Here is a 21105-nt window from a genome sequence, read left to right as displayed (position 1 = left end):
TGCCCATCCCCCATTTAGCTCATTCCTCTCCCCCCCCCACCCCCACCTCCCCTCCAGCAACCCTGATTTTATTCTCTGTATTTAAGAGTCTCTGATGGTTTGTCTCCCAGTAAACCAGACTTAATCCGTAACCTACCTGCAGTTTCAACTTCCCCGGAATGTAACCTTTAAGCAGTCAACGTAGAATTTCTTGGTCAGGGCTCAGAAATTTACTGACAGGCCCCTTCCCCTCTCCTTAAGAGGGCAGCGTCTCCTAAGCAAGGCATTCCTTGCTACTAAATTCCTTTGTTTGCTTTTTTCTTCCTTCCTTCTTTTCTTTGTTTTCTTGATGTCCCCTCTCTGCCTTTGAAAGCTTTCTTTCTTTTAGCTCAGCAGAAGGCTCCTCCCCCCCCCCCCCCACCACTTGTTCGATGATTCCAATTCATGAATTGTTTAATAAGGCCAATTAGACTTTCACATTTACCCACTGAATTTAGTTTTTTAATGGCAGTACTGACCATTAGGGAGTCAATTGCGTTAGTGAAGTCGAAAGGCTGTGGTTTCCATGGTTTCTTTTAAAAGAAAGCTTGTGGTTTTGGTGTCGACGGTAACTAGGTCCCTAGTCGAGGAGACAATGTTCCCTGGAAAAGAAACAGTCGGTGACAGGCTTGCACATTACATGAGAGATCGCAGTAGCTTCTGAGAGCGTGGAGCTCTTTGTTCAAGGACCTTAACTCGCAGAGGAAATTTCTAGCCAAAAGTGAAAGCGACAAGAAATATCTTCTGGTGCTGGAAGATGTTCTGGTCGGTATACTCCTTTGCAGGCAGCTGGCAAGAGTGACCAGTGTCTGTAAATGACAAGCACATCGTACGAAGGGGTGATTTTTAGGGACGTGCTCTGAAAAAACACAACATATATGTGTTTTAGAAATTAAGTCACTTTGTCCTTAGCACTAACTCTGTGTCTTCACTAGCTGCCTTCGGTTATATCGTCTATAAGCCCCATAACCTCATTACTGTCCAGTGAGGTGATTTTGAACCCCCAGAGCTTTCCCCGCACCTGTGTGAAAACATAGTGCGAGATAATTGTTCTCACTTGTTAAAAAAGTTTGGAAAACTCATCTAAACTTCCACTTTTATAAAATTTCTTATTCTTTTAGAGTTTAATGGTATTTTATTCCAAAATGATAAATATTCATAATTTTGAAAATATTTTTATGTTTAAAAAAGGGAGATTAACCTTGCTTTCTCACCTCATAGCTAAGCTCCTTGATTGGCGGGTGGGAAGAATCTACTTTAAAAACACCAAAGTAGGGGCACCTGGGTGGCTCAGTCAGTTGTGCCTCTGACTTTGGCTCAGGTCATGGTCTCACGGTCCATGAGTTCGAGCCCTGCGTTGGGCTCTGTGCTGACAGCTTAGAGCCTGGAACCTGCTTCGGATTCTGTGTCTCCCTCTCTCTCTCTCTGCCCGTCCCCTGCTCACGCTCTGTCTCTCTCTCTCAAAAATAAACGTTAAAAAAAAATTTGTTTTTAAACGCAAAAATTAAAAACAGCTGAAGGAAGCTTTTCTTAAGAAACAAAGTATAACAAAGGCTATCTTTCCCGCTGGGCTCTGTGTTTTTCTTATTGTGCCTTATCCTGAAGAACATTTTTAAGAGAATTCCGGTGCCAGACAAGCGATGATATCTTTCTGAGAACAATCATCTAGAGCTTAAATGAAAATAATCCCGTGTTTTAAACATAGATGCCACAAGCAGTTTAAAATCCAAAAACCGTGGCAGCTTTTTCCACAACAAAGGAAAAATCCACCCAGGACAGTTTTGAGTCACCCTTTTATGAATGGGGTTTGCCCAATTCACCTTGTTTTCCTGGATACCACAGCAGATGACTGAGCCAACAGGTGGGCGGGTCTGCTTCTTGAAATCACCGCTGGGGCAGAGATATCCATGGGCCAGAAATAGCCACCTGGGATTCTTTTGTGAGGAGGAATAATCTCGTTTGTTTGAGCCATTCTACTCTTCTGGGTTGATCCCATATCGCAGCCAAACTTGTCCTAATATACCTTTCCACATCTTCCAGATCTTAACATCTCAGAAACCTTCTTCGACAAGAAAAATCTTAGGAACATTTCGGTAATGAATCATCTCATTCCTTCAGTGTTTAATCCTGACATTTTGGAATGTTCCTTCACACCTGTAACTTGTTCTATCAAAGCCTGACATTACTTACTGTCGTTGTCATCTTGTTGTACAAGAAAGCAACTCCAACATACCTTAACTCTTTGTGGAAGTTCCAGTCACCATCATCCGTGCTATTGCTGCATGGAATTTGAGTCCCACCTTTTCTGTTTATAATACACAAGAGGAGATGGTTTGTTAAAATCAGAAGCTGAGTTGGTGCGTGAATGGACGTCACCGGTGGCCATGGGAAGGCCGTGATACACTTGAGGGAATGGGAATTCTCCCCCCGAAATGGAGATTTAGACACATTTTAGCTGGATTCAATACCCAAGACCTGTTGATCTGTCTCCTGGCGCTTCCTGTCTTTGATCATCTGGGAGAATCACAATGGCGTGGTTATAAAGTGGGTGATAATAATCTGAGTCTGGAAGGCATTCTAAAGATAATCGAGTTGAGCATGCTTGGGCAGGAGAAACTGGATGTGGGGAGAAATGTTATTTACTATTTTGGAGTCTTGGTTAGTAGCAAGACGGGGGATGAAGGTACGATATGAGCCAGACTAAGGCATATATGCTCCTTTATGGTCTTCCTTGATGAGGGCTTTTTGCTATAGACACATCCTCAAGCACTGTACGTCGTGCACTTAGGCGATACTACTCAAGGTCAAAATAGCAAAGGATGTGAGAGTATGCTTTAGAAGCTTTTATAGAAATTTAACATTTCTACAACCTCTCATAACATGCTTTGGTATTTCGGAAAGTATTGATCTGTAGTCGGTTTCAATCACTGCCTTTGAGTGGACTGTCTTAGGTATCTCGTGGCAGTAGAATAATGACACCACAGCAACAGCGTTGACCTGCAGCACATGTGACTCCAGAGGCGTCCTTAAAATTCCCTATGGTCTCGGTCTTCCTTCGGGTAGAAGTGGGACATATTTTCTATTTCTTCGTTATCTTACTATTCATAAACGTAGCACGTGTTCAGTTGGGCATTAAGAATACCAGCCTTCTGGGGCGCCTGGGTGGCTCAGTCGGTTAAGTGCCCAATTCTTGATTTTGGCTCAGGTCATGAGATTGAGCCCCACATCAGGCTCTGCACTGAACATGGGGCCTGCTTCGGATTCTCTCTCCTTCTCCTTTTGCCCCCCCCCCCCCCGCCCCCACCGCGCTCTATCTCTCAAAAAAAAAAAAAAAAAAATATATATATATATATATATAGGGTATCAGTCTTCTAATCAGGAACATAGAACACCTTAGAGTATTGAGAAAGATTTTAAATTCGAGTAATAGATCCAAATTTTAATCAAAGTCCTGGTTGAGAAACACGTACCCATGAGGAGTTTTTACAAGATTTTAGGGTCTATTTTTTCAACGCTAAAACAACATGAAAATATGCAATTTTCTTACGTGTCTGGAATGCCCAAGAATATTGAGTCTACGGTATGTTGAGGGACATAAGCGGAATGAGTATACACACTGTTCTCTTGCATTTGGTGAGCAAGGTAACTGATTTTCTCTGGCAGTGCTCAGTCTCCCAGATGGAAGCTCATGGGTCCAGGTTTGGGAGTTTAGAATGGGTGTGCTAGGAGAGCATGGCTGTAAGGGAAAACTGCCCAAGGAATGTGATTCAAATGATAAAGAAAAGGGTGGGTGGAAGGCAGGTCAAAGTATGGGCGGGCCTTGAAACTATACATTATCTTCTGATCATCCAAATAAATGACCTAGAGAATTTCTAGGACAGGGTTTGAAAATAGTGAGAAAATAAGCAAATATAGAACAAGGTGTTCAAGCAAAGTGATAGATAGCACCTGAGTTCCAATAGCTGGAAATGAATGATGAGAAGGACAATAGAAAATCTGCCTTAAGGGACAGGAATATTTTTTTTGCTTACTTTTTCCTTCTTTTTGGGGACAGTCTTTGTCACTTTTCCAGCCCATCCTTTTCTGAACTCAACATCACAAGTCAATGGGTTCCACCTTAAAATTTTGTTCAGTATCAAGGGTTTTCAACTTCTTCACTCGGTTTTGTCAGTTTGTGAAAACCGGGCAACGTAGTTCAAGATCAGCACGAACTACACAGAAGAGACTGAACATCCAAAGTAATCCATAAAGAAGAATTTTCTTGTAGCCAAACAGGTTACAACATAGTTGGTGTCCATTAGTGAGAGAAGACCTGCAAACCAGAATTCAACCTACCGGTACAATCCTATATTCCATTATATAGAATTAGCGATATAAAGAGTGAGTTTTCATCCTGTCATGCATTTTCAAAAAGTTAAGTCTATAAAAATTTATGATGACCAACGATCAAATTCTCTGAATGCTCTATAAGCAAGCCATGTAATCTGTCACTTCCTACGTTTATAAAATAAGCAAATGATGGTAGGATCTCTGAGGTCATGTTCAGCTCCGAATTTTACTGTTAATTTGCCCTGATGGTTAAAATGTGCTTTTAAACCCCAGGCGAGGAGTCAGTGCTGAGTAAGGATATTTTTCCATATATGGTGATGTGTCTGCCTCAAAATTTACCTTTCTTATCAAGATACCACCCAAAGGAAAGGCTTTCCATCTATACCTGGGGAAGCATATTAAAAAATACACCAAACCAGGGGCACCTCAGTGGCTCAGTTAAGCATCCGACTCTTAATTTCGGCTCAGGTCATGATCTCATGGTTCATGAGTTCGAGCCCTGCTTTGGGCTCTGTGCTGACAGTGTGGAGCCTGCTTGGGATTCTCTCTCCCCCTCTCTCTGCCCCTTCCTCTCTCTGTCTCTGTCTCTCTCTCAAAATAAATAAACTTAAAAAAAATAAAATACACCAAACAGAGGAATCTCATTTAGTTTTCAGTATTTTTTGCCACGCTTGTGTTTTCAGAGGCTGCACTGATTCAGGACATACCAGGGTGCTGAGTTCTTTATTTTCCCTCCCTGAAATAGTTTACAGACCATTGTGCAACACAGCACTGAAGCTTGTGCTCTCTAAAAAGTTCAAAGAGACGTGAACTTCAAACAGAAGCTACACCAAGGCCCACACATTTTAAAATGTGTTACTGACCATTTTTAATGCTGATTTTCTAGATGTCTGCAAAAAGAACAATTTTTGCAGGTTAGTCCCGAGTATTCAATGCAAGAAACCTCATCCCCCAAATGAAAAAGACTGTTTTTCATTCATTTTTTACTTCATTCCAAAATGGTAAAATTACCAAGCCGCTGGTTTAAAGGCTTTCTTTTTTTTTTTTTTTTTTTTTTGGTTTAAAGGCTTTCAACTGTAATGCGATGGGGTGATCTGGGCCACGTCTGGAGAAGTTTTTGAATGTTATATTGAGGTGAAGACTGCTACTGGCATCTAGTGGGTGGAGGTCAGGATTGCCATAGAATATTCTATAATACATAGGACAGCCCCTCTGTTCTCCCTCCCCCCAACGAAGAATTATCTGGCATAAAATGTGAGAAACGCACATCTAGTATGAGAAAAATGAACCCTATGTCATTAAAATTATTTATTGGGGCACCTGGGTAGCTCAGTCAGTTGAGTGTCTGGCTTCAGCTCAGGTCATGATCCCATAGTTTGTGGGTTCGAGCCCCATGTCGGGCTCTGTGCTAACAGCTCGGAGCCCGGAGCCTGCTTCTGATTCTGTGTCTCCCTCTCCCTCTGCCCCTCCCCTGCTCACACTCTGTCTCTGTCTCTCAAAAATAAATAAATGTTAAAAAAAATTTTTTTTTTAATTATTCACAATCCCTGTAGTGATTCACTTATCAAGCCCTTGGAATAAATTATGCTTACTTTCCACTTCAAATACTGCAAACATTCACTCAATATAACTTTGTTGTATATAACATCTAAGTTAGGTCATCCTTCCTGATGTTTTACAAAATGGGGAAGGGTAGACTGATCCCAAGGCATCATATCTTGGGTTGGAAGCTACTGTTGTTTGGCTATACTTTGAGGATGGTGTGGCCCAAATGGGTTGAGAGTGAAGACGGGGTCACCCTTGCAGGATCTTGATCCAGGCAAAGACTGGGGACACGCAGCTTAGACGAGTTCAAGGTCTTTGGCAATTGCATCAGTGTCCTGATCAAGAAATATTTACTCCAGGTTTTTGTCCCCACCCCTTTCCTGGCACCATCTGTGTTAGTGAACATATAAGTGACTATCTGTTGTAACAAACAACCCGATAAACTCATTAATCTTGGTAGCACAATACCAGAAAGTATTTTGTAGTGGTTCCATTTTTTGGTTTTGTTTTAGAGTATGTGGTGTGTGTTTCATGGCTCGGTCCTGTGCAGTCCAGATGGTTCTGTAAGCAGCTCATCTCCAAATGCTAACTCCCAAGATAGTTTCCAGGAAATGTGGTTTCCGGCGACATCTTTCTTCTTGGCTTGCAAACAGCCACCCCGCCGTGTCTTCATGTAATCTTTTCCCTGTGAGTGCACAGAGATATGGCGTCTCTTCCCCTTCTTATAAAGATACCAGTGCTATTGGATTGAGGCCCCGATCTTATGACCTCACTGAACCTTAATTATCTCCTTAAAGGTCCCATCTCCAAATACCGTCACACAGTTCAGAGCGTTAGCATATGAATTTCGGGGAAACACAATTCAGACGGTAACAGCTGGCAACAATAATTGTAACAGTAACAACAAAACACCCAAGTAAGAGTATACAAGTATATTGCATTGATTTTAAGCTGTCTACAGGGTCACCAGTTAGAGAGGTCGTAACGTACATCAACACGAGAAATTAAGATCTGCATGAGGATAGACGCTTGCATCATAAAAAAAAAAATGCAAAATCAGAAATATGTTTCAAGATTGTATGTAAGATATGTAATTTTTAAACTTTCGTCAACTTGATTATTGAAATTCCTACTGAAATTACTTAATAGGTTTCAAATTTCCTGTACGGTCACAACAGACAAAATAGAGACTGTGCAATAGAAAATCGGAAAAATGACAGAAAAGGAAAATGCAGGTATTAAAAACCAACAACAACAAAAAACCAAATCAACTGAATTACCAAAAGCGAATACTTGTGATAAACACCGGGTGCCGTATGCAAGTGTTGAATCACTATATTGTGCACCTGAAACGGCTATTACACTGTATGTTTAACTAACTGGAATTTAAATAAAAATTTTTTTTAAAGCAAATACTGTGCTGTTGAATAATCACTGCCTCCCTTTCCCCCAAAATCAGGATTAGGTCTTACTTTGTACTTATGTACTGCATTCAAAAGGATAAGAAGATAGTCAATATTTGGATGTTTGAAGACAGAAAATAAAACTATCTCTGTCTCATCCTCAGAAACCCAAACATTCTATAATAAATGCATTTTTAATTGACTACCCTATGAAATGTGGGATTTCGTTGCTGGTATAGAAGCCGCGTGGTCTGGTTTCACGACTGTTCTCACTGACTTGGCTCCTTAGTCCCACTATATGTAATATTATTGAGAAAAATGGTGGCATGAGTTTCAAAAGCATTTTATATCATGTCTGAGATTAAGATATATTAATGATATAAAATATTATCTTTCAAACGAGGCAGAAGCTTAAAGAGAAACATAGGGTATTTGGCACGTCAAGGGTCCTCCTGGGGGAGGAGCTTCCATCTAACTGAGGGGTCAAGTTCTTCGTCAAAGTCATCCAGCTCCTGCTCCTTGGAGAGCTCCAGGAACACCTGAGAGGGGCAAGAAATGAAGAGACGGGGAGGTCACGCTGCCTCCCGCAGCTCCAAGCGAGTGCAAAGCACGGGCACAGCTTGTACACTTCTGTCCCACGGATGGAACAAAGTCCCTAAAACGGACCCACCTGCTCCAGGGTGGACTGCGAGAGGCTGTACTCCTCCAGGTCGAAGCTCTGTTTAACTGCAGAAAGATGGGTGCACATGAGGAGTTCACATCCTTTTTATCTGGAGAGTTTTACCAAGCTATGTACAAAAATGTACATGCAAATAGATTTTAAAATCTAAAATATAAGGTAATAGATATTCTCGGATTAATATGGAAAGGCACGTGCTTGCTTCGGAAGCACATATACTGAACACGGAGAGGCAGATTTACCCTATGGTCTTGTAACAAGCTGGAAATACTCTCCCATTGTCTTAGAGTTTGGGCAGGGCCACACAAGACTGGAACACAACGTAAGGGGCTCCAGGTCACCTATGCAGGGTAAGCTAAGAGATGGTTCCCTTTGGACTAGAACACCAGCATGTGCCCCTCTATGTCCACCTTCCCTCTTCTTTACTCAGATCTTTGTTCCACAGGCTGACTTAAGAGGCTTTTTCTGGTGTTTTCCACCAGTGGCAGTTCATGAGGAGGGACAGAGGAGAGGGGGGCTCAAGGCCTTTATTCCTTCCTTCACTTCCTCCCTCACATCAACTTTGTGCCTTGATTGAAAGTCCCTGCTTCCCACAAGGTGGAAATTCTACATGATTCTACTCCTGGATTCCAGCCACTGCTCCCTCTCTTAGTCTCTTCGGACCTAAGAATGGCAACATTTTTCCCGTTTCTAGCCTTGGGTACTTACGCTGAGCCTTGCCCCTTTGCAAATGGTCCCTTCATAGACCAAACTTTGTCTAATTCCCTTTTTTTTTTTTTTTTTTTAACCTACTGTTATCCGTGTAGACTGTGATTAAGACCTCAAACGAGCAGACACGTAAAAGGAAGAAAATAATGAACAGAGAGGTAAGACTAGAAAGCAAAGGTTTCTTGTGGACAGTTACCGGATGTGGACAGAGAATGTGGTAGGATCGGCTTGCAGTCTGGGCACGTGGGGTTGGGTCCTTGACTCATGTCTGGGAACATGTAAAGGATTGTGGACGGTGATGGCCCTGCACTTTCAGAGTGTGGAGAGGCAAAGGTGGTGCATCCCATGGGGAGGTACCCCAAGAGACCTCTTGGAAGGGTAAGGGGGTACCAAGAAGTGGCCCGGAGGCTGCAAGACACGCAGAGACCAAGAGGAGAAGGCATCGCCCACTCCAGAATGGAAGCTGTAGTCAGAGGTGGCAGACGGGAGGGGAGAGGGAGTCTTGAAGGAACTCACAAAGGCACCCCGTGAAAGGACCAGTGATTGATCATCTCTGCACAGGAGGCCCTGGTACCTTTGTACAGCTCAAAGGGACTTAGATTAAGCAAAGCTTAATCTAATCGAGCATTGCTGTCATATTATTTCTTCTTCCCTCCCCTTACACTCCACACCGGAGAGGCTTAAAACATCAGCTTACGAGCAGAGGAGGGAAAAGTATAAGAAGGGAGTTAAGACCAACCATCCTGCCTCCCTAGCTTCGGGTCTCCAAATATTAAGCAGCTCCGACCTGGAGTGGGCATGGGAGGCTGGAGTATTGCAGTCCGCAAAACCCCAGAGTGATCTGATGGCGTGGGAGAATGAGTGTGTGTAGCACGACAGAGGAATGGTCATGGGCATGCGTTGTGCTTGCACACTATCGGGCCCACCTCATTGAATACATGTACTGCAGCTGAGAATGTGACTGTGTGTAACTTAACATTCGGAGAGAAAAAAAATGCTAACTTACGTTTCCATGACACAGGGGAGCGGGAAACTGTGATAAAAAGTTGGGTTTTTCCTCCAAGTGAGAACTTTACTGTTAGCAAACTAAATACGGCAGAAGGAACTCGAGGTGGGAGGGAACATTTTTAAAAGCAGAAACATTAGAAGGCTCTTAAGAAAAGGCTCCATTGTACTCCAGGGAGGCGGTGTTCCTGGAACATCCCCCTCCCTGCCCCTAATTGGTTATGAAACACTTCATGTTGGTTTGAGTCTGCTGTGGGATTCCCTCCCGCTGGAATGATGCAAAATTGATCACTAGGCCAAAATGGCCCACTGTGAAAATGGATACATAGACCCTAGAGCAAGGGTGACCGGCAGAAGGAGAAAGTGAAGAGAAAAGCTATCTGGGGCAATCCTAACCTTGTGTCAAGGAGAAACATTTCTCTAAGAACTAGAATCCTGGGGCTTCTAATGATGGACAGGGGACAAGAAAGCACAGATCAAGAAGAGGGGGAGGGTGTTCAGCTTTTTATCAGATTTCGTACACTGGCATGATAGGCAAATACCGAGCCCATGGTAGATCAAAGCAGTATATAAAGATCACCATCCAAGAGTCTAGAAAAGAATTATGGCTTAGCCCATATCAACAGAGAGGAACCTCCTTATCAACATCTAGTGCTGTTTAAGAGTACCTACAGACAAAAGCAATCATATATTGTTTGTTTTTATTTTTTTGTGAGCATTTGTGGACACTCCAGCCCCAGATGCCAACGATCTCTTCCCTCTAGAGCCTCATTCAATTAGGAGGGGATTTCTCAACCTTGGCACTAATGATATCTCAGTGCGATCATTCTTTGCAATGGGAGGGGCTGACCTGTGTGCATTACAGGATGTTTAACATCATCCCTGGCCTTGACCTGGGGGTGACTTACCAGTCACACCCTTCAACTCCACCCCCGGTTGTGACAGCCAAAGATATCCACAGACATTGCCAAATCACTCGTGGGTGAGAACCACTGGATTAAAAGTCTTAATCCTTTATTTATGGCACGACAGTATGATTTCATGTCCGTGTAACTCTATGCTGGTTTTACACGAGATTTGAATTTCTCTGTTTTCCCGAGTCCTATCTCTCAATAGTCACTCTTACCTATCTCCAATTTGAAGAAAGCCTGTGATAAGGGTCGCACATCCTCAACAGGCAACCTATAGACCATCAGTGAGGAGTACCTGTGAGAAAGAGAGAGTGAGGTTGAGATTCAGGTTTCAAGAAGATAACCATGGACAAACGCATGTGGAAAAGGCAGCAACAATGTCATCACCAATTTTGTGTGCATCTGCAGGTGGACGCAGCCATCAGTGGCTGCTCTTTAATCAACAAGAAGTCACTTTACTAAAGCAGAAGCATGAGGCGGCTCTTACAATAAGGGTCCCTTTTCCTCTTGGGGAGGATTGGGAGACAGAAAGGAGGAAACCGGCAGCATCTACACCTCAAGAAGGGAAGGAGCAGGATTACGTATCATCCCTCTTCGTGAGAAGAGAATCCACATTTAAGTAAAAAGGACTTCGTTCACCTCCAGGCTCCACTGTTAGGATTTGGCATTATCTCACCTACCTGAGCCTCAAATGCCATTACTGATAATAACAAAAATGCTAAGAGCCACCACTCACCGAGCTTTGCCTGAGGTCTAGTACTGGGCATGGGCTTTGTACACTAATGCATTTAATGGGGATGGTTTTACCCTCTAGAAAGGATCATGATGACCTAGGTCCTCACGTGCATTGGGACCCGGCACGTGACAGAACCACCAGGAACATATGTGAATTCCCTTACAACAGTCAGCTTCCAAATCAGCACATTGTTCTCTTATTTCTTTGCTGGGGTATCCTTTGGAATTGGACCTTTCTCTAATAATTAAAGTACTCGCAATGACCATAGAGTTAAAAATAAATAAATAAATAAAAGCTCAAGTAAAGCTTTTGTTTCTCTTCACCATAATAAAAAAAACACAACATATAGAAATAGAGAACGGAAAAACAAAACGATGAAACAAACTAACACCTATGTTTACCTTTCCTGCCGAGCAGCCTGGGGGAAAAGCCTCAGAATTTCACAGTGGAGGGGCTTCACTTGGGTGGGCGTCTTCACCTTCATTTCTAGCAGATAATCTTTGCCAAATTTGCTTTTCAGATGTTGTATGGAACCAATACATCTGGAGGTTGGAGGAAGACAAAGTCACGCAGGAGAAGAAGGTGAATCTATTGCCGGTGAATTTCAGCCTCGGGAGGCCAGAGCCATGCAGAGGGGGAGCAGGCAGCCACTCCCGCCCCTGTATGGGGATAACCCGGTGCAGGGAAATGTGCTTTGCTCAGGTCCCACTGGAGACCAAGTGTGGGTGTGGCCGGCCACCCACCTCAGCCTTCCGGACACCATGATGGCCACGCGGTCACACACGGCCTCAGCTTCTGCCGTGTAATGCGTGGTCAGGAGGGCGCCTCTCTCCGTGTTCCTAAAGGTGGCCCGGATCACCTGCCTAAAGTTAGGTCAAGGGGCACGTTACCTAGTGGAAACGCTCAGGGCAAGACGAAAAGACTTGTAAACGCACCTCCATTGGCACCCATGAAGCAACTAGTGAATTCAGATTAGCAAGGAGTTTGGGAGGGACAACAGTCATGTAAATAACCAAACTATTGGGTAGAGTATATCATTCAGAGCATGGCTGGGGCTGAATGATCTTAGAATATTCCTAAGGACTTGGGATTTTTTTTTTTTTCCTCCATAAGAACTGTGTATCAGGTGATGCTGCAGAAATCAAGCCTGAATAATAATAGGTGGGTTTGGTTGAGTATAAAAAGGGCCACGCATACCCAGAAGACCTACCAGGAAAACGAAATTCACTGAGTATTAAGGTGTTAGAATGATCTTTTTCTCCTGAATAAAAACTGGCTGTGATAAGACATTAGATCCTTCCCCCTTTAGTATTGCATTATCTGATAATGCGGTGTCTTTCACCTTATAAACAACGATTGTGAAGGTCAGTTGTTATAGGATTAATAAATTCACTTAGGGTTACTCATGACATCTCCTCACCACATGTGCTGCTGCCCCTCAGGGTCCATCCCCGTGGACGGCTCGTCCAGAAGCACCACCGATGGGTTTCCCAGGATGCTCAGCGCGAAGCACAGCTGGAACGAGAGGAACAGCGTGTCTGGGGCCGACATGTGGGGTGTGCAGAGGAACGCTGAGACCCCCTCTTACCTTCCTCTTTATTCCCTCGGATAAGGTCTTCACGGGCAGCTTCAGCTGGTCCCGAAGCTTGAGCACATCCACCAACCTGAAGGAAGAGGAGCAAGTCAATCCATATTACCGCCACACGATGGGGAATATATGTAGAAGAATAGGCAAATCAGAACAAACACTATATTAAGAGACATTTAAAAAAGAGTATTCTGAGTGATCGGGGCGCCTGGGTGGTGCAGTTGGTTAAACATCTGACTCTTGGTTTCAGCTCAGGTCATGATCTCATGGCTGTAAGATCGAGTCCCACATCAGGCTCTGCGGTGACAGCATGGGGACTGCTTGGGAGTCTTTCTCCCTCTTTCTCTGTCCCTCCTCTGCTCATGCTCTCTCTCTCTCTCTCTCTCAAAATAAATAAATGAACTTAAAAAAAAAGTTTCTTTAAAAAAAAGTATTCTGAGTGATCATAAAATCGAAACTACCTAGGATACTTCATGAACTTTTCTTGGTGGTCAAATACATATTTTCAATGACTTCTTTCCATATTAAGAATAATATGAGGCAAACCATAAGAGACTCTTTTTTTTTTTTTTTTAATTTTTTTTTTCAACGTTTATTTATTTATTTTTGGGACAGAGAGAGACAGAGCATGAACGGGGGAGGGACAGAGAGAGAGGGAGACACAGAATCGGAAACAGGCTCCAGGCTCCGAGCCATCAGCCCAGAGCCCGACGTGGGGCTCGAACTCACGGACCGCGAGATCGTGACCTGGCTGAAGTCGGACGCTCAACCGACTGCGCCACCCAGGCGCCCCCGTAAGAGACTCTTAAATACAGAGAACAAACTGAGGATTGATGGGGGCTGGGGGAGAGGGGAAAGTGGGTGATGGGCACGGAGGAGGGCGTTTGTTGGGATGAGCACCGGGTGTTGTATGGAAACCAACTTGACAATAAATTATATTTTAAAAGGAGAATAATATGAAAATTTTCTCTCCAGCTTAATGTATGAGAACACAACACTGGACTGGCTTCTTGGTGACAAAGTCTTCTCCCACAAGAATGGAGTCATCAGTTCGGATCTGAATCTTAATCCTTCCTTAATTCTGGGTCAACGTCATTCCTACCACGTCCCTCCAGGAGTGAACGGGCGTGTCTCCCCCCATGTACCGTGTGATGGTGACAGTGGCGTCCCCCTTCTTCAGCCCTCTGATGGCGGCAAACACCTCCAGGTGTTCCCTCACTGACAGGTTGGGCCAGAGCACGTTCTCCTGAGGACAGTACCCCAGGAACCCGAGGGAGGCCCCTTCGCCACTCCCTTTCAACACCACCTGCACAGAAAGTTCATTCTCACATTCAGTCCAAAATTGTGTATACCTGTGTATGTGCACGCGAGGGCATATTTCAGGGATGCCCTTCTCTCACACCCATGGCAGCCAAGAGGGCAAAAGTAAATAAGGGATCACTTAGCTCTAGGAAAAAGATGGTAATAATGCCAGAAATCAAAAGGAAGATACCCCCATTGTCGTATCCCTCTACTGTAGTTTAGACTTTATTACCAAGTCCATTACCTTGATTGAGTTCAGGGTCTCTTACTTGGTTGTCCGTTGCTTGACTTCCTTCACTGATCCAAACATTCAAAGGATTTGATACTCATCGAGGATTCTATTTCCCCAATGTCAAATTAGCTATAATTATAGGATCTGTTTCACAAGTTTGTCGTAAAATAAGGCAGTGATCCTCAATTAGGGGCAATCCTCCTTCCAGAGGACATCTGGTAATGTCTGCAGCTGTTTTTGGTTGTTACACTTGGGTGCTGCTGGGATCGAGTGCATACAGGTTGGGGAGGCTGCTCGATATCCTACAAGGCAGAGGACAGTCCCTCACAATAAAAATCGCCAAGTCCAAAATGTTACCAGTGCCAGGCTTGAGAAATCCTGTACTAAGGTAATAAACGAAAAGTCCTGAGCACTAGTCTGGCCCACAGGAACCCATAAATACCGATACATAGCACTTTTTTATTTTTATGAGCTAGTCACTGTGCCATATGATCACATTAACAGGTCGTGTGTACCAGGGCTTACTAGGTGCCAGAATCTGAGCCTCTTATGTGTTTTGAATCACTTTACCCTTAGAAAAACTGTATTTGACTCAGATATTAGTTTTATCATCCCTGTTTCACATAGGAAAAAACTAATGTGTGCATCGATTTAAAAACCTGGGCAGAAGGTCACACAAGGTAAACCGGGGGTTAAAGCTGGGATCTGCCTTCAGAATCCAAGCCCTTGACCTTGATGCTATATTCTCTCTCCCCAGTACAAAAGATGAGACAACTAATGTTAATGTGGGCTCACAGAACTTTCAATCTAGAGAGAGAAATGGGAAATAAAAGCACGTCAGCACATATGGGGATGAATTCTAGCCCCCGCTTGATGCTTTCAAGGCAATAAATGTGATAAAGAATAAAAAGCAAAGATCCATTGTAGCTATGAGTGTACTCGGGGAAAGTCCTTTTGGGGAGGTGAATTTTAAGGTGGCAAGAAGGAGGTAACCAAGTCTATGCAAAGCCGAAGGAAGAGCACTCTTTGCCAATGGAAACATAAACCCAAAGATCCTAGAGAGGGAAGGTGACCAAAGGCCAATCTGAGTAAGGGGTGAGCTGAGCCCAGATCTGCAGGGCCTTTTTTGGTCATAGTAAAGATTTTGGATCTTCCTATTTATTTATTTATTTATTTACATTTAATTTTTTGAGAAGCGGGGAGAGAGCAGGAGAGGGGAAGAGGGAGAGAGAATCCCAAGCAGGCTCCACGCTCAGCATGGAGGGCTCGATCCCACAACTCTGGGATCATGACCTGAGACGAAAGCAAGAGTCGGACGTTCCACCGACTGAGCCACCCAGGCGCCCCAAGATTTGGGGTCAAATCTACCTGAAGGATGCTAAATAGGATAGAGACATGATCTCATCTGCATCTTTTAAGGACTGCTTCGGCGGCCGTGTGAGGCAAGCGTAGAAATGGAAAGACAACTTGGAAACCTCTGTAGCAAACCACACCACTGCACAACCTCTCTTCATGATTGCTCCCTGGGCCCTGGATCTTGGCAATTCAATTCAACAAGGCCTCAGGATACACAAGTCAAAAAAAAAAAAACCAAAACCAAAACCAAAACCAAAACCAAAACCAAAACACCCCAAATCATTTGACCACGAATAAAGCTAGTGTTCAGCTTTACTTACCCAAACATTTCCTTTTAGTGTCGCTATCTTTCATTCGATAAAAAGGATATTAGAGATACTATGTAGCCCTTGTTCAGCACCTAACTATTTTTGGAATTAAGGAGAGAAATTTTTACTTAGTTCTCTTCATTCAAGGCAGCAGTCAATGGATTAATAAGAAAGGATCCTTTACGTGTTTTTAAGGTTGTCATCGGTGTTCATTAGTTAATGCTTGTTTTAGGCGGCGTTAATGACCAGATTTCTGTGTGTTTACTGACCTGCCCTGAGGTTGGATTTGTGTCTCCAGTTATCATCTTAATAGTTGTACTTTTACCAGCTCCATTGTGTCCTAAGAACCCTATGACTTCACCTGAAAGAGACAGGTGGGCTCAGAGTTATTGCTTCAAATAATTACAGCACAAACAAAAACAGATACCACTGGAGGGCTCACGATGTGTCAAGCTCTGTGTCAAGTGCACGAATATAGTATCTCACCTATCCCCCTCCTCCCTCCCACACACACCTAGCGTTGTTATTGGCTTCCTTTTATAGGCAAAGAAACTCAGGAGGGATATGTAAGCTGCCCATGGTCATAGAGCCAATAAGATGCCGAGCTGGAATTGAAACAAATTTTGATCCCAGAGTCTGTTGCATTTAAGGGACCCTTGTCCAACATGTGCTGTTTGCTTGAATGCACAATGTACTGCTGGGCCCCAGTGAGTTCCCTCCTGTCCACAATCCCTGGATGAAATAAATGACATTACTTTAAAAGCTACCCCAGCCTTCTTAATAGAACGACTGCCTCTTTTTGTTTTTGTTTTTTGGAGTTTTATTGTTTTTGTTTGTTTCTCCCGCTGTTACGCTTTTTTGTCTATTTGCCTGTTTTCATGGAACAGACGTAGCTTTCTTAGGCAAAGAAAAAAAACCCCACTGTTATATCATCACTGAGGCTTCTAAGCAGGATGGATGTGCCTGTGCCTGCTGACGAGCTGGCTGCTTTGTAGAATCATCAACAGAGGGCCCCATGTTCAGGAACTATTACTCCCTCCCAAAGAACTCATCTCCAGAGGTCAAGCGAGCTCTGCAAACAGTTGAAACTGCTTTCTCCAACCTTTTTTAACACAGAAGGAGACATTTCTTATGGCCACTTTTTTCTTCCTCTTGGCAAAACAGTTCCTCTTCTTGCCCACATACTCCTTCCGCAGACAGCTCGCAATGATGACCGGTTTCTGCAGAGACAGTCAAGTAACAACGGGCCTTTCTTCTCACCTTGAAATGAGGGAGTGTTCCACACTCCCTCCAGCCACATTTTTCCCTGTGCAGAGTCATGACTCAGACAGGTCCTTTCCCCGGAAACTGCCATTTTCAAGTGAGCCCTCCCAGGCTGTCGCCCTGTAGGAGATAACATTTGCACCGTATCGCATGATCTGTCCTCGCCCTTCCTCTGGAAATAGGAATAGACACATCCACCAACCCAACAGGGCTGTTAAGACACACACACACGTACACACATGCACACAAACACACATACGCCCCGGATACACCGTCTCGTCTTGCAGCAAGCTTTACTCAGCTCACAAAACTCACAAAGTCTGACTTAGGTTTTGTACTGTTTAGCTTTGCGTCCCCAAACTGCGACCCTGAAAACTAAATTAACAAATCTGTGTCCACGAGCACGTGTGTGTATTTCCCTTGTTCTCTTATCGTTGTGGGCACTGCTTAGTCACCGATGTCAAGTACTGAGCTACGTGGGTAAGGATGAAAGAACCTCAAAGTGTTTCTCAAAAGACTGAGATGGGGAAGTAGCCCCCTTTCTTGGATGAAGATGTTTAGTGGCTCGACCTCTTCGACATCTGCAACCGTCACTGCATTTGTGGTTCTCATCCTTTCCATCTGAACATCTTTATCCTCCCCTTCGGGTTCTTCAGGGTTTGGACAAATATCGCTGCCTCTTGGAGAAATTCTAAAACCAAAACAGTCTGTTAATAACAGGTTTCCAGTTGAAAAGCTTGTCGCAAAAATAGTGAACATTCTGCAGACTGCTCAATCATTTGAATAGATGAACTCTGAGTACAACGCAGGCTCCATTTTTCTGCTCTCTACTGTCTGCCTTGCAAACAGCCTGGTTTCCATCAATGAGGCAACTGAGGCTACTCTTACATCATCCTTGCTTTCTGCCTAGGTTTAATTTTCCTCATCAGTTGTGGCTTTTTTTTTTTTTTTTTAATAATAAAATAGTACATACTCTCTGGCAAAGGATTTGGGGCCACCATTTGTACAAAAAAGGCACCTAGCAACTATAATTTTGACATGGATGGAATTCTGAAGACCTTGCAAGAACTGTGGATTAAAACAGTTGGAATCAGGGATGCATCCCAGAAAATCCAGGGCACAGAATCACCAGTAAGTGAGCACTGTCTTTTCCTAGGAATAGGTCAGAATCCCCCATTCCTGATTGTTACCAATTCAATTCAATTCAATTCAATTCAATTCAGTTCTTTGCTTCATCATCCCCACCACTGAGGACTGTGGATTCTCAGCTCCCTCCTTCATACTGTTACAAATTACTGCTGTAAACAGATTTCCTAAAACATGGCTGTCATCTTGTCATACTCCTGCCCTAACACCTACTTCGCACTTGAACTTGATGCATATTTTGTAAGTTAGGCGAAGTTTCCAAACCACACCGGTCTTGGTTTCCCGTTATGCAATCTGCAAAATCTCCTCTATGCTTCTCTATTCCAAAACCCTCCAAAATTTAGCTTCAACTTAATTTTCTATTATCATTTGACACAAATGTAAAGTTCTTTCCAGCTGCCTTCTCAAATCTATAGGAAGGTGGTGTTTATATCAACTTTTGTTCTTTTGCTCAGACTATTCTATCTTCCTGGATTGGCTACACTTAGCCATTATTTTAAAGATTTGACCTCTCATATATAACTTTCTTCTAGTATGTAAGTGAAATTACGGTATTCCTTAATTTTTTGGCGTCTTATGTGTGCTAATGTGGCTTCTCTCACTGTAGCAAGCTCATTAAAATAGCATGAATTATAATAATTTTATATAGTACACAATTCCTAGAAAACAATCCCGTGCAGTAATTTTTATGTAATCAACTTAGGCATATTAAAATGTTTTCCGCAATGAGTATTAAAAACATGAAATTTTCTTTGAATTTTCTCAACCTGAACACAGGATCTTTTCTCATTAATTTCTTCCTGAACTTCATTTCCAGACACCGGAGAACAAAAACAAAAATGCAAAAGTGAAGGTAAGGCTAAGGGGAGAAAAAGACAATTAGTATTAGAAATTGCCATAAAAACAACAATTTCAGCGCTGGAATTTGTTTAAGGAGTTTGAGCATATGTACAAAGGTAGGTCTGATAACATTTTCACAAGTTTAAAAGAGAATCTAATGCCCATTGAAACTCTCAGAGCTAACTTCACTACTTTTCAGAGAAACCACAACAGACCAGATAGAAGTAAGTTCGTACTAAGCTATTCGTGCCATCGCGAACTTGGACTTCATACTCAGTGTCAGATGATTTTTACACACATATGGTCCAGATTTTAAAGCCCACGTGTGCATGCGTGTGTGTGTGTGTGTGTGTGTGTGTGTGTGGTGTTGTTTCAGATGTGTAAAATGCTGGACTTTTAAGGGCCAATATCAAACTTTTTAACTCAATGCTAAGCATCCAAATGTGTCCCTCTCATGCAAAAACATTTAAATGGAAATGTATTCTTACTATTAGCAGGGCCAGAAATCCAATCTGATGTTCTGAAGCTCCTAAATAATCCGTGGAGTCGGGAGAAATCTGCAAAATGAGGCAAGGCATGTTTATTTTTATTTTTATTTTTTTTTAAATTTTTTAACGTTTATTTATTTTTGAGACAGAGAGAGACAGAGCATGAATGGGGGAGGGTCAGAGAGAGAGGAAGACACAGAATCCGAAACAGGCTCCAGGCTCTGAGCAGTCAACACAGAGCCCAACGTGGGGCTTGAACTCACAGACCGTGAGATCATGACCTGAGCCGAAGTCGGACGCTTAACCGACTGAGCCACCCAGGCGCCCCAAGGCAAGGCATGTTTAGATGAACCTCTATCTGTTCTTGAATCTCATCTCATCTAAGATAAACGAATGTCCATTAAATGACCTTGCCAGAGTTTTGTCTTGTGCACCAGGTAAAAGTCAATTTCTGTGTAATGTGTCTTCCTTGGTTTCAAGGTCACTCAGTGTCCTGTTATCCTGTGCTTGGCTCTAAGCTCAGATGCTTCTATACACTGCGTCAGCAGGATTTGTCCTGACCCATCAAAGCCATGGGCAGGATTCATCTTAAGACAAACCCTCTCCCCTAATTTCACCTGCCTTGCTCTCTACATCTGCATTCCTTCTGTCTCTTCTTGTCCAACGGCCCTGGAACCATTATGTTGCTCCGTCCCTTGCTCCACCAGCTCTGAGAATAGTCCTGACAGCCCTTCATGCTAAAGACAAAAGCTATTCGCCTGGAGTTTTCCATGGTTGTCATTAGATTTACAATACGTGCATACATAATACACAGGCATAATACTTAAGCGCATGATTTTCATGAGAGTCACAATACATTTTGAAACATCCCCCAAATCTTTAGTAAGTAAAGAGTAAAGAGCCAATTTTGTTTCTTGAGCTGTGTTTCCCAGGACCTTTTTCTGAACAATGTTAAGTTAAGATAGTGAATCTCTACCACCGCCACCCACCGTCACCGCCATCCACCGTCTAGAAAAGATGACTTTTTTTTTTTTCTCATTGAACAGTTTGCCAGGACCCTGGCGTTCTTTCACATGATCTTGCTCTCCCACGTGCCTTGGTCACCCACTTTCAATAACTGGACCACATCCCAAATCAACTTCAGACCCCCTAATCTTTGCCCTGTCTGTCATGTTTTATTTTTTCAGCTTCCTTGCTCTACTCTCCTTATTCCGTGACTTGGAGTTGGTGACCCTCCAACCCACCGAC

The 21105-nt window shown here is 43.3% G+C and overlaps 2 protein-coding genes across 10 annotated transcripts in view; both read right to left on the bottom strand.

Moving 5' to 3' along the window:
- ABCA8 (ATP binding cassette subfamily A member 8) overlaps positions 1–752 on the bottom strand; it is a 92991-nt gene extending 92239 nt beyond the window's left edge. For 2 of the 6 annotated variants that reach the window (XM_058705482.1, XM_058705486.1), the window contains exon 1: positions 137–359. The gene's annotated coding sequence lies outside the window, so the exon portion shown is untranslated. Of the gene's footprint in view, positions 1–136; positions 367–497 lie in introns of those variants that run through there. The other 4 variants (XR_009255382.1, XM_058705484.1, XM_058705485.1 and 1 more) reach the window with 4 other exon arrangements.
- Positions 753–6809: 6057 nt separating this feature from the next.
- ABCA9 (ATP binding cassette subfamily A member 9) overlaps positions 6810–21105 on the bottom strand; it is a 63470-nt gene continuing 49174 nt past the window's right edge. For all 4 annotated transcript variants that reach the window (XM_058705087.1, XM_058705089.1, XM_058705088.1 and 1 more), the window contains exons 27-39: positions 19858–19926; positions 19297–19388; positions 17954–18074; positions 17223–17340; positions 16390–16481; positions 14068–14228; positions 12923–12998; positions 12755–12849; positions 12078–12197; positions 11736–11876; positions 10814–10893; positions 7966–8021; positions 6810–7834 (exon numbers count right to left, since the gene is read on the bottom strand). In XM_058705087.1, coding sequence (XP_058561070.1) covers positions 7736–7834; positions 7966–8021; positions 10814–10893; positions 11736–11876; positions 12078–12197; positions 12755–12849; positions 12923–12998; positions 14068–14228; positions 16390–16481; positions 17223–17340; positions 17954–18074; positions 19297–19388; positions 19858–19926 — 1320 coding nt within the window. In that variant the 3' untranslated portion in view covers positions 6810–7735. The remainder of the gene's footprint in view (positions 7835–7965; positions 8022–10813; positions 10894–11735; positions 11877–12077; positions 12198–12754; positions 12850–12922; positions 12999–14067; positions 14229–16389; positions 16482–17222; positions 17341–17953; positions 18075–19296; positions 19389–19857; positions 19927–21105) is intronic.

Source organism: Neofelis nebulosa, chromosome 16, assembly GCF_028018385.1.
Source record: "Neofelis nebulosa isolate mNeoNeb1 chromosome 16, mNeoNeb1.pri, whole genome shotgun sequence".
Lineage (NCBI taxonomy): Eukaryota > Metazoa > Chordata > Mammalia > Carnivora > Felidae > Neofelis > Neofelis nebulosa.
Note: the sequence above shows the minus strand (reverse complement) of the source record. Positions and strands in the feature narration are given on the sequence as shown.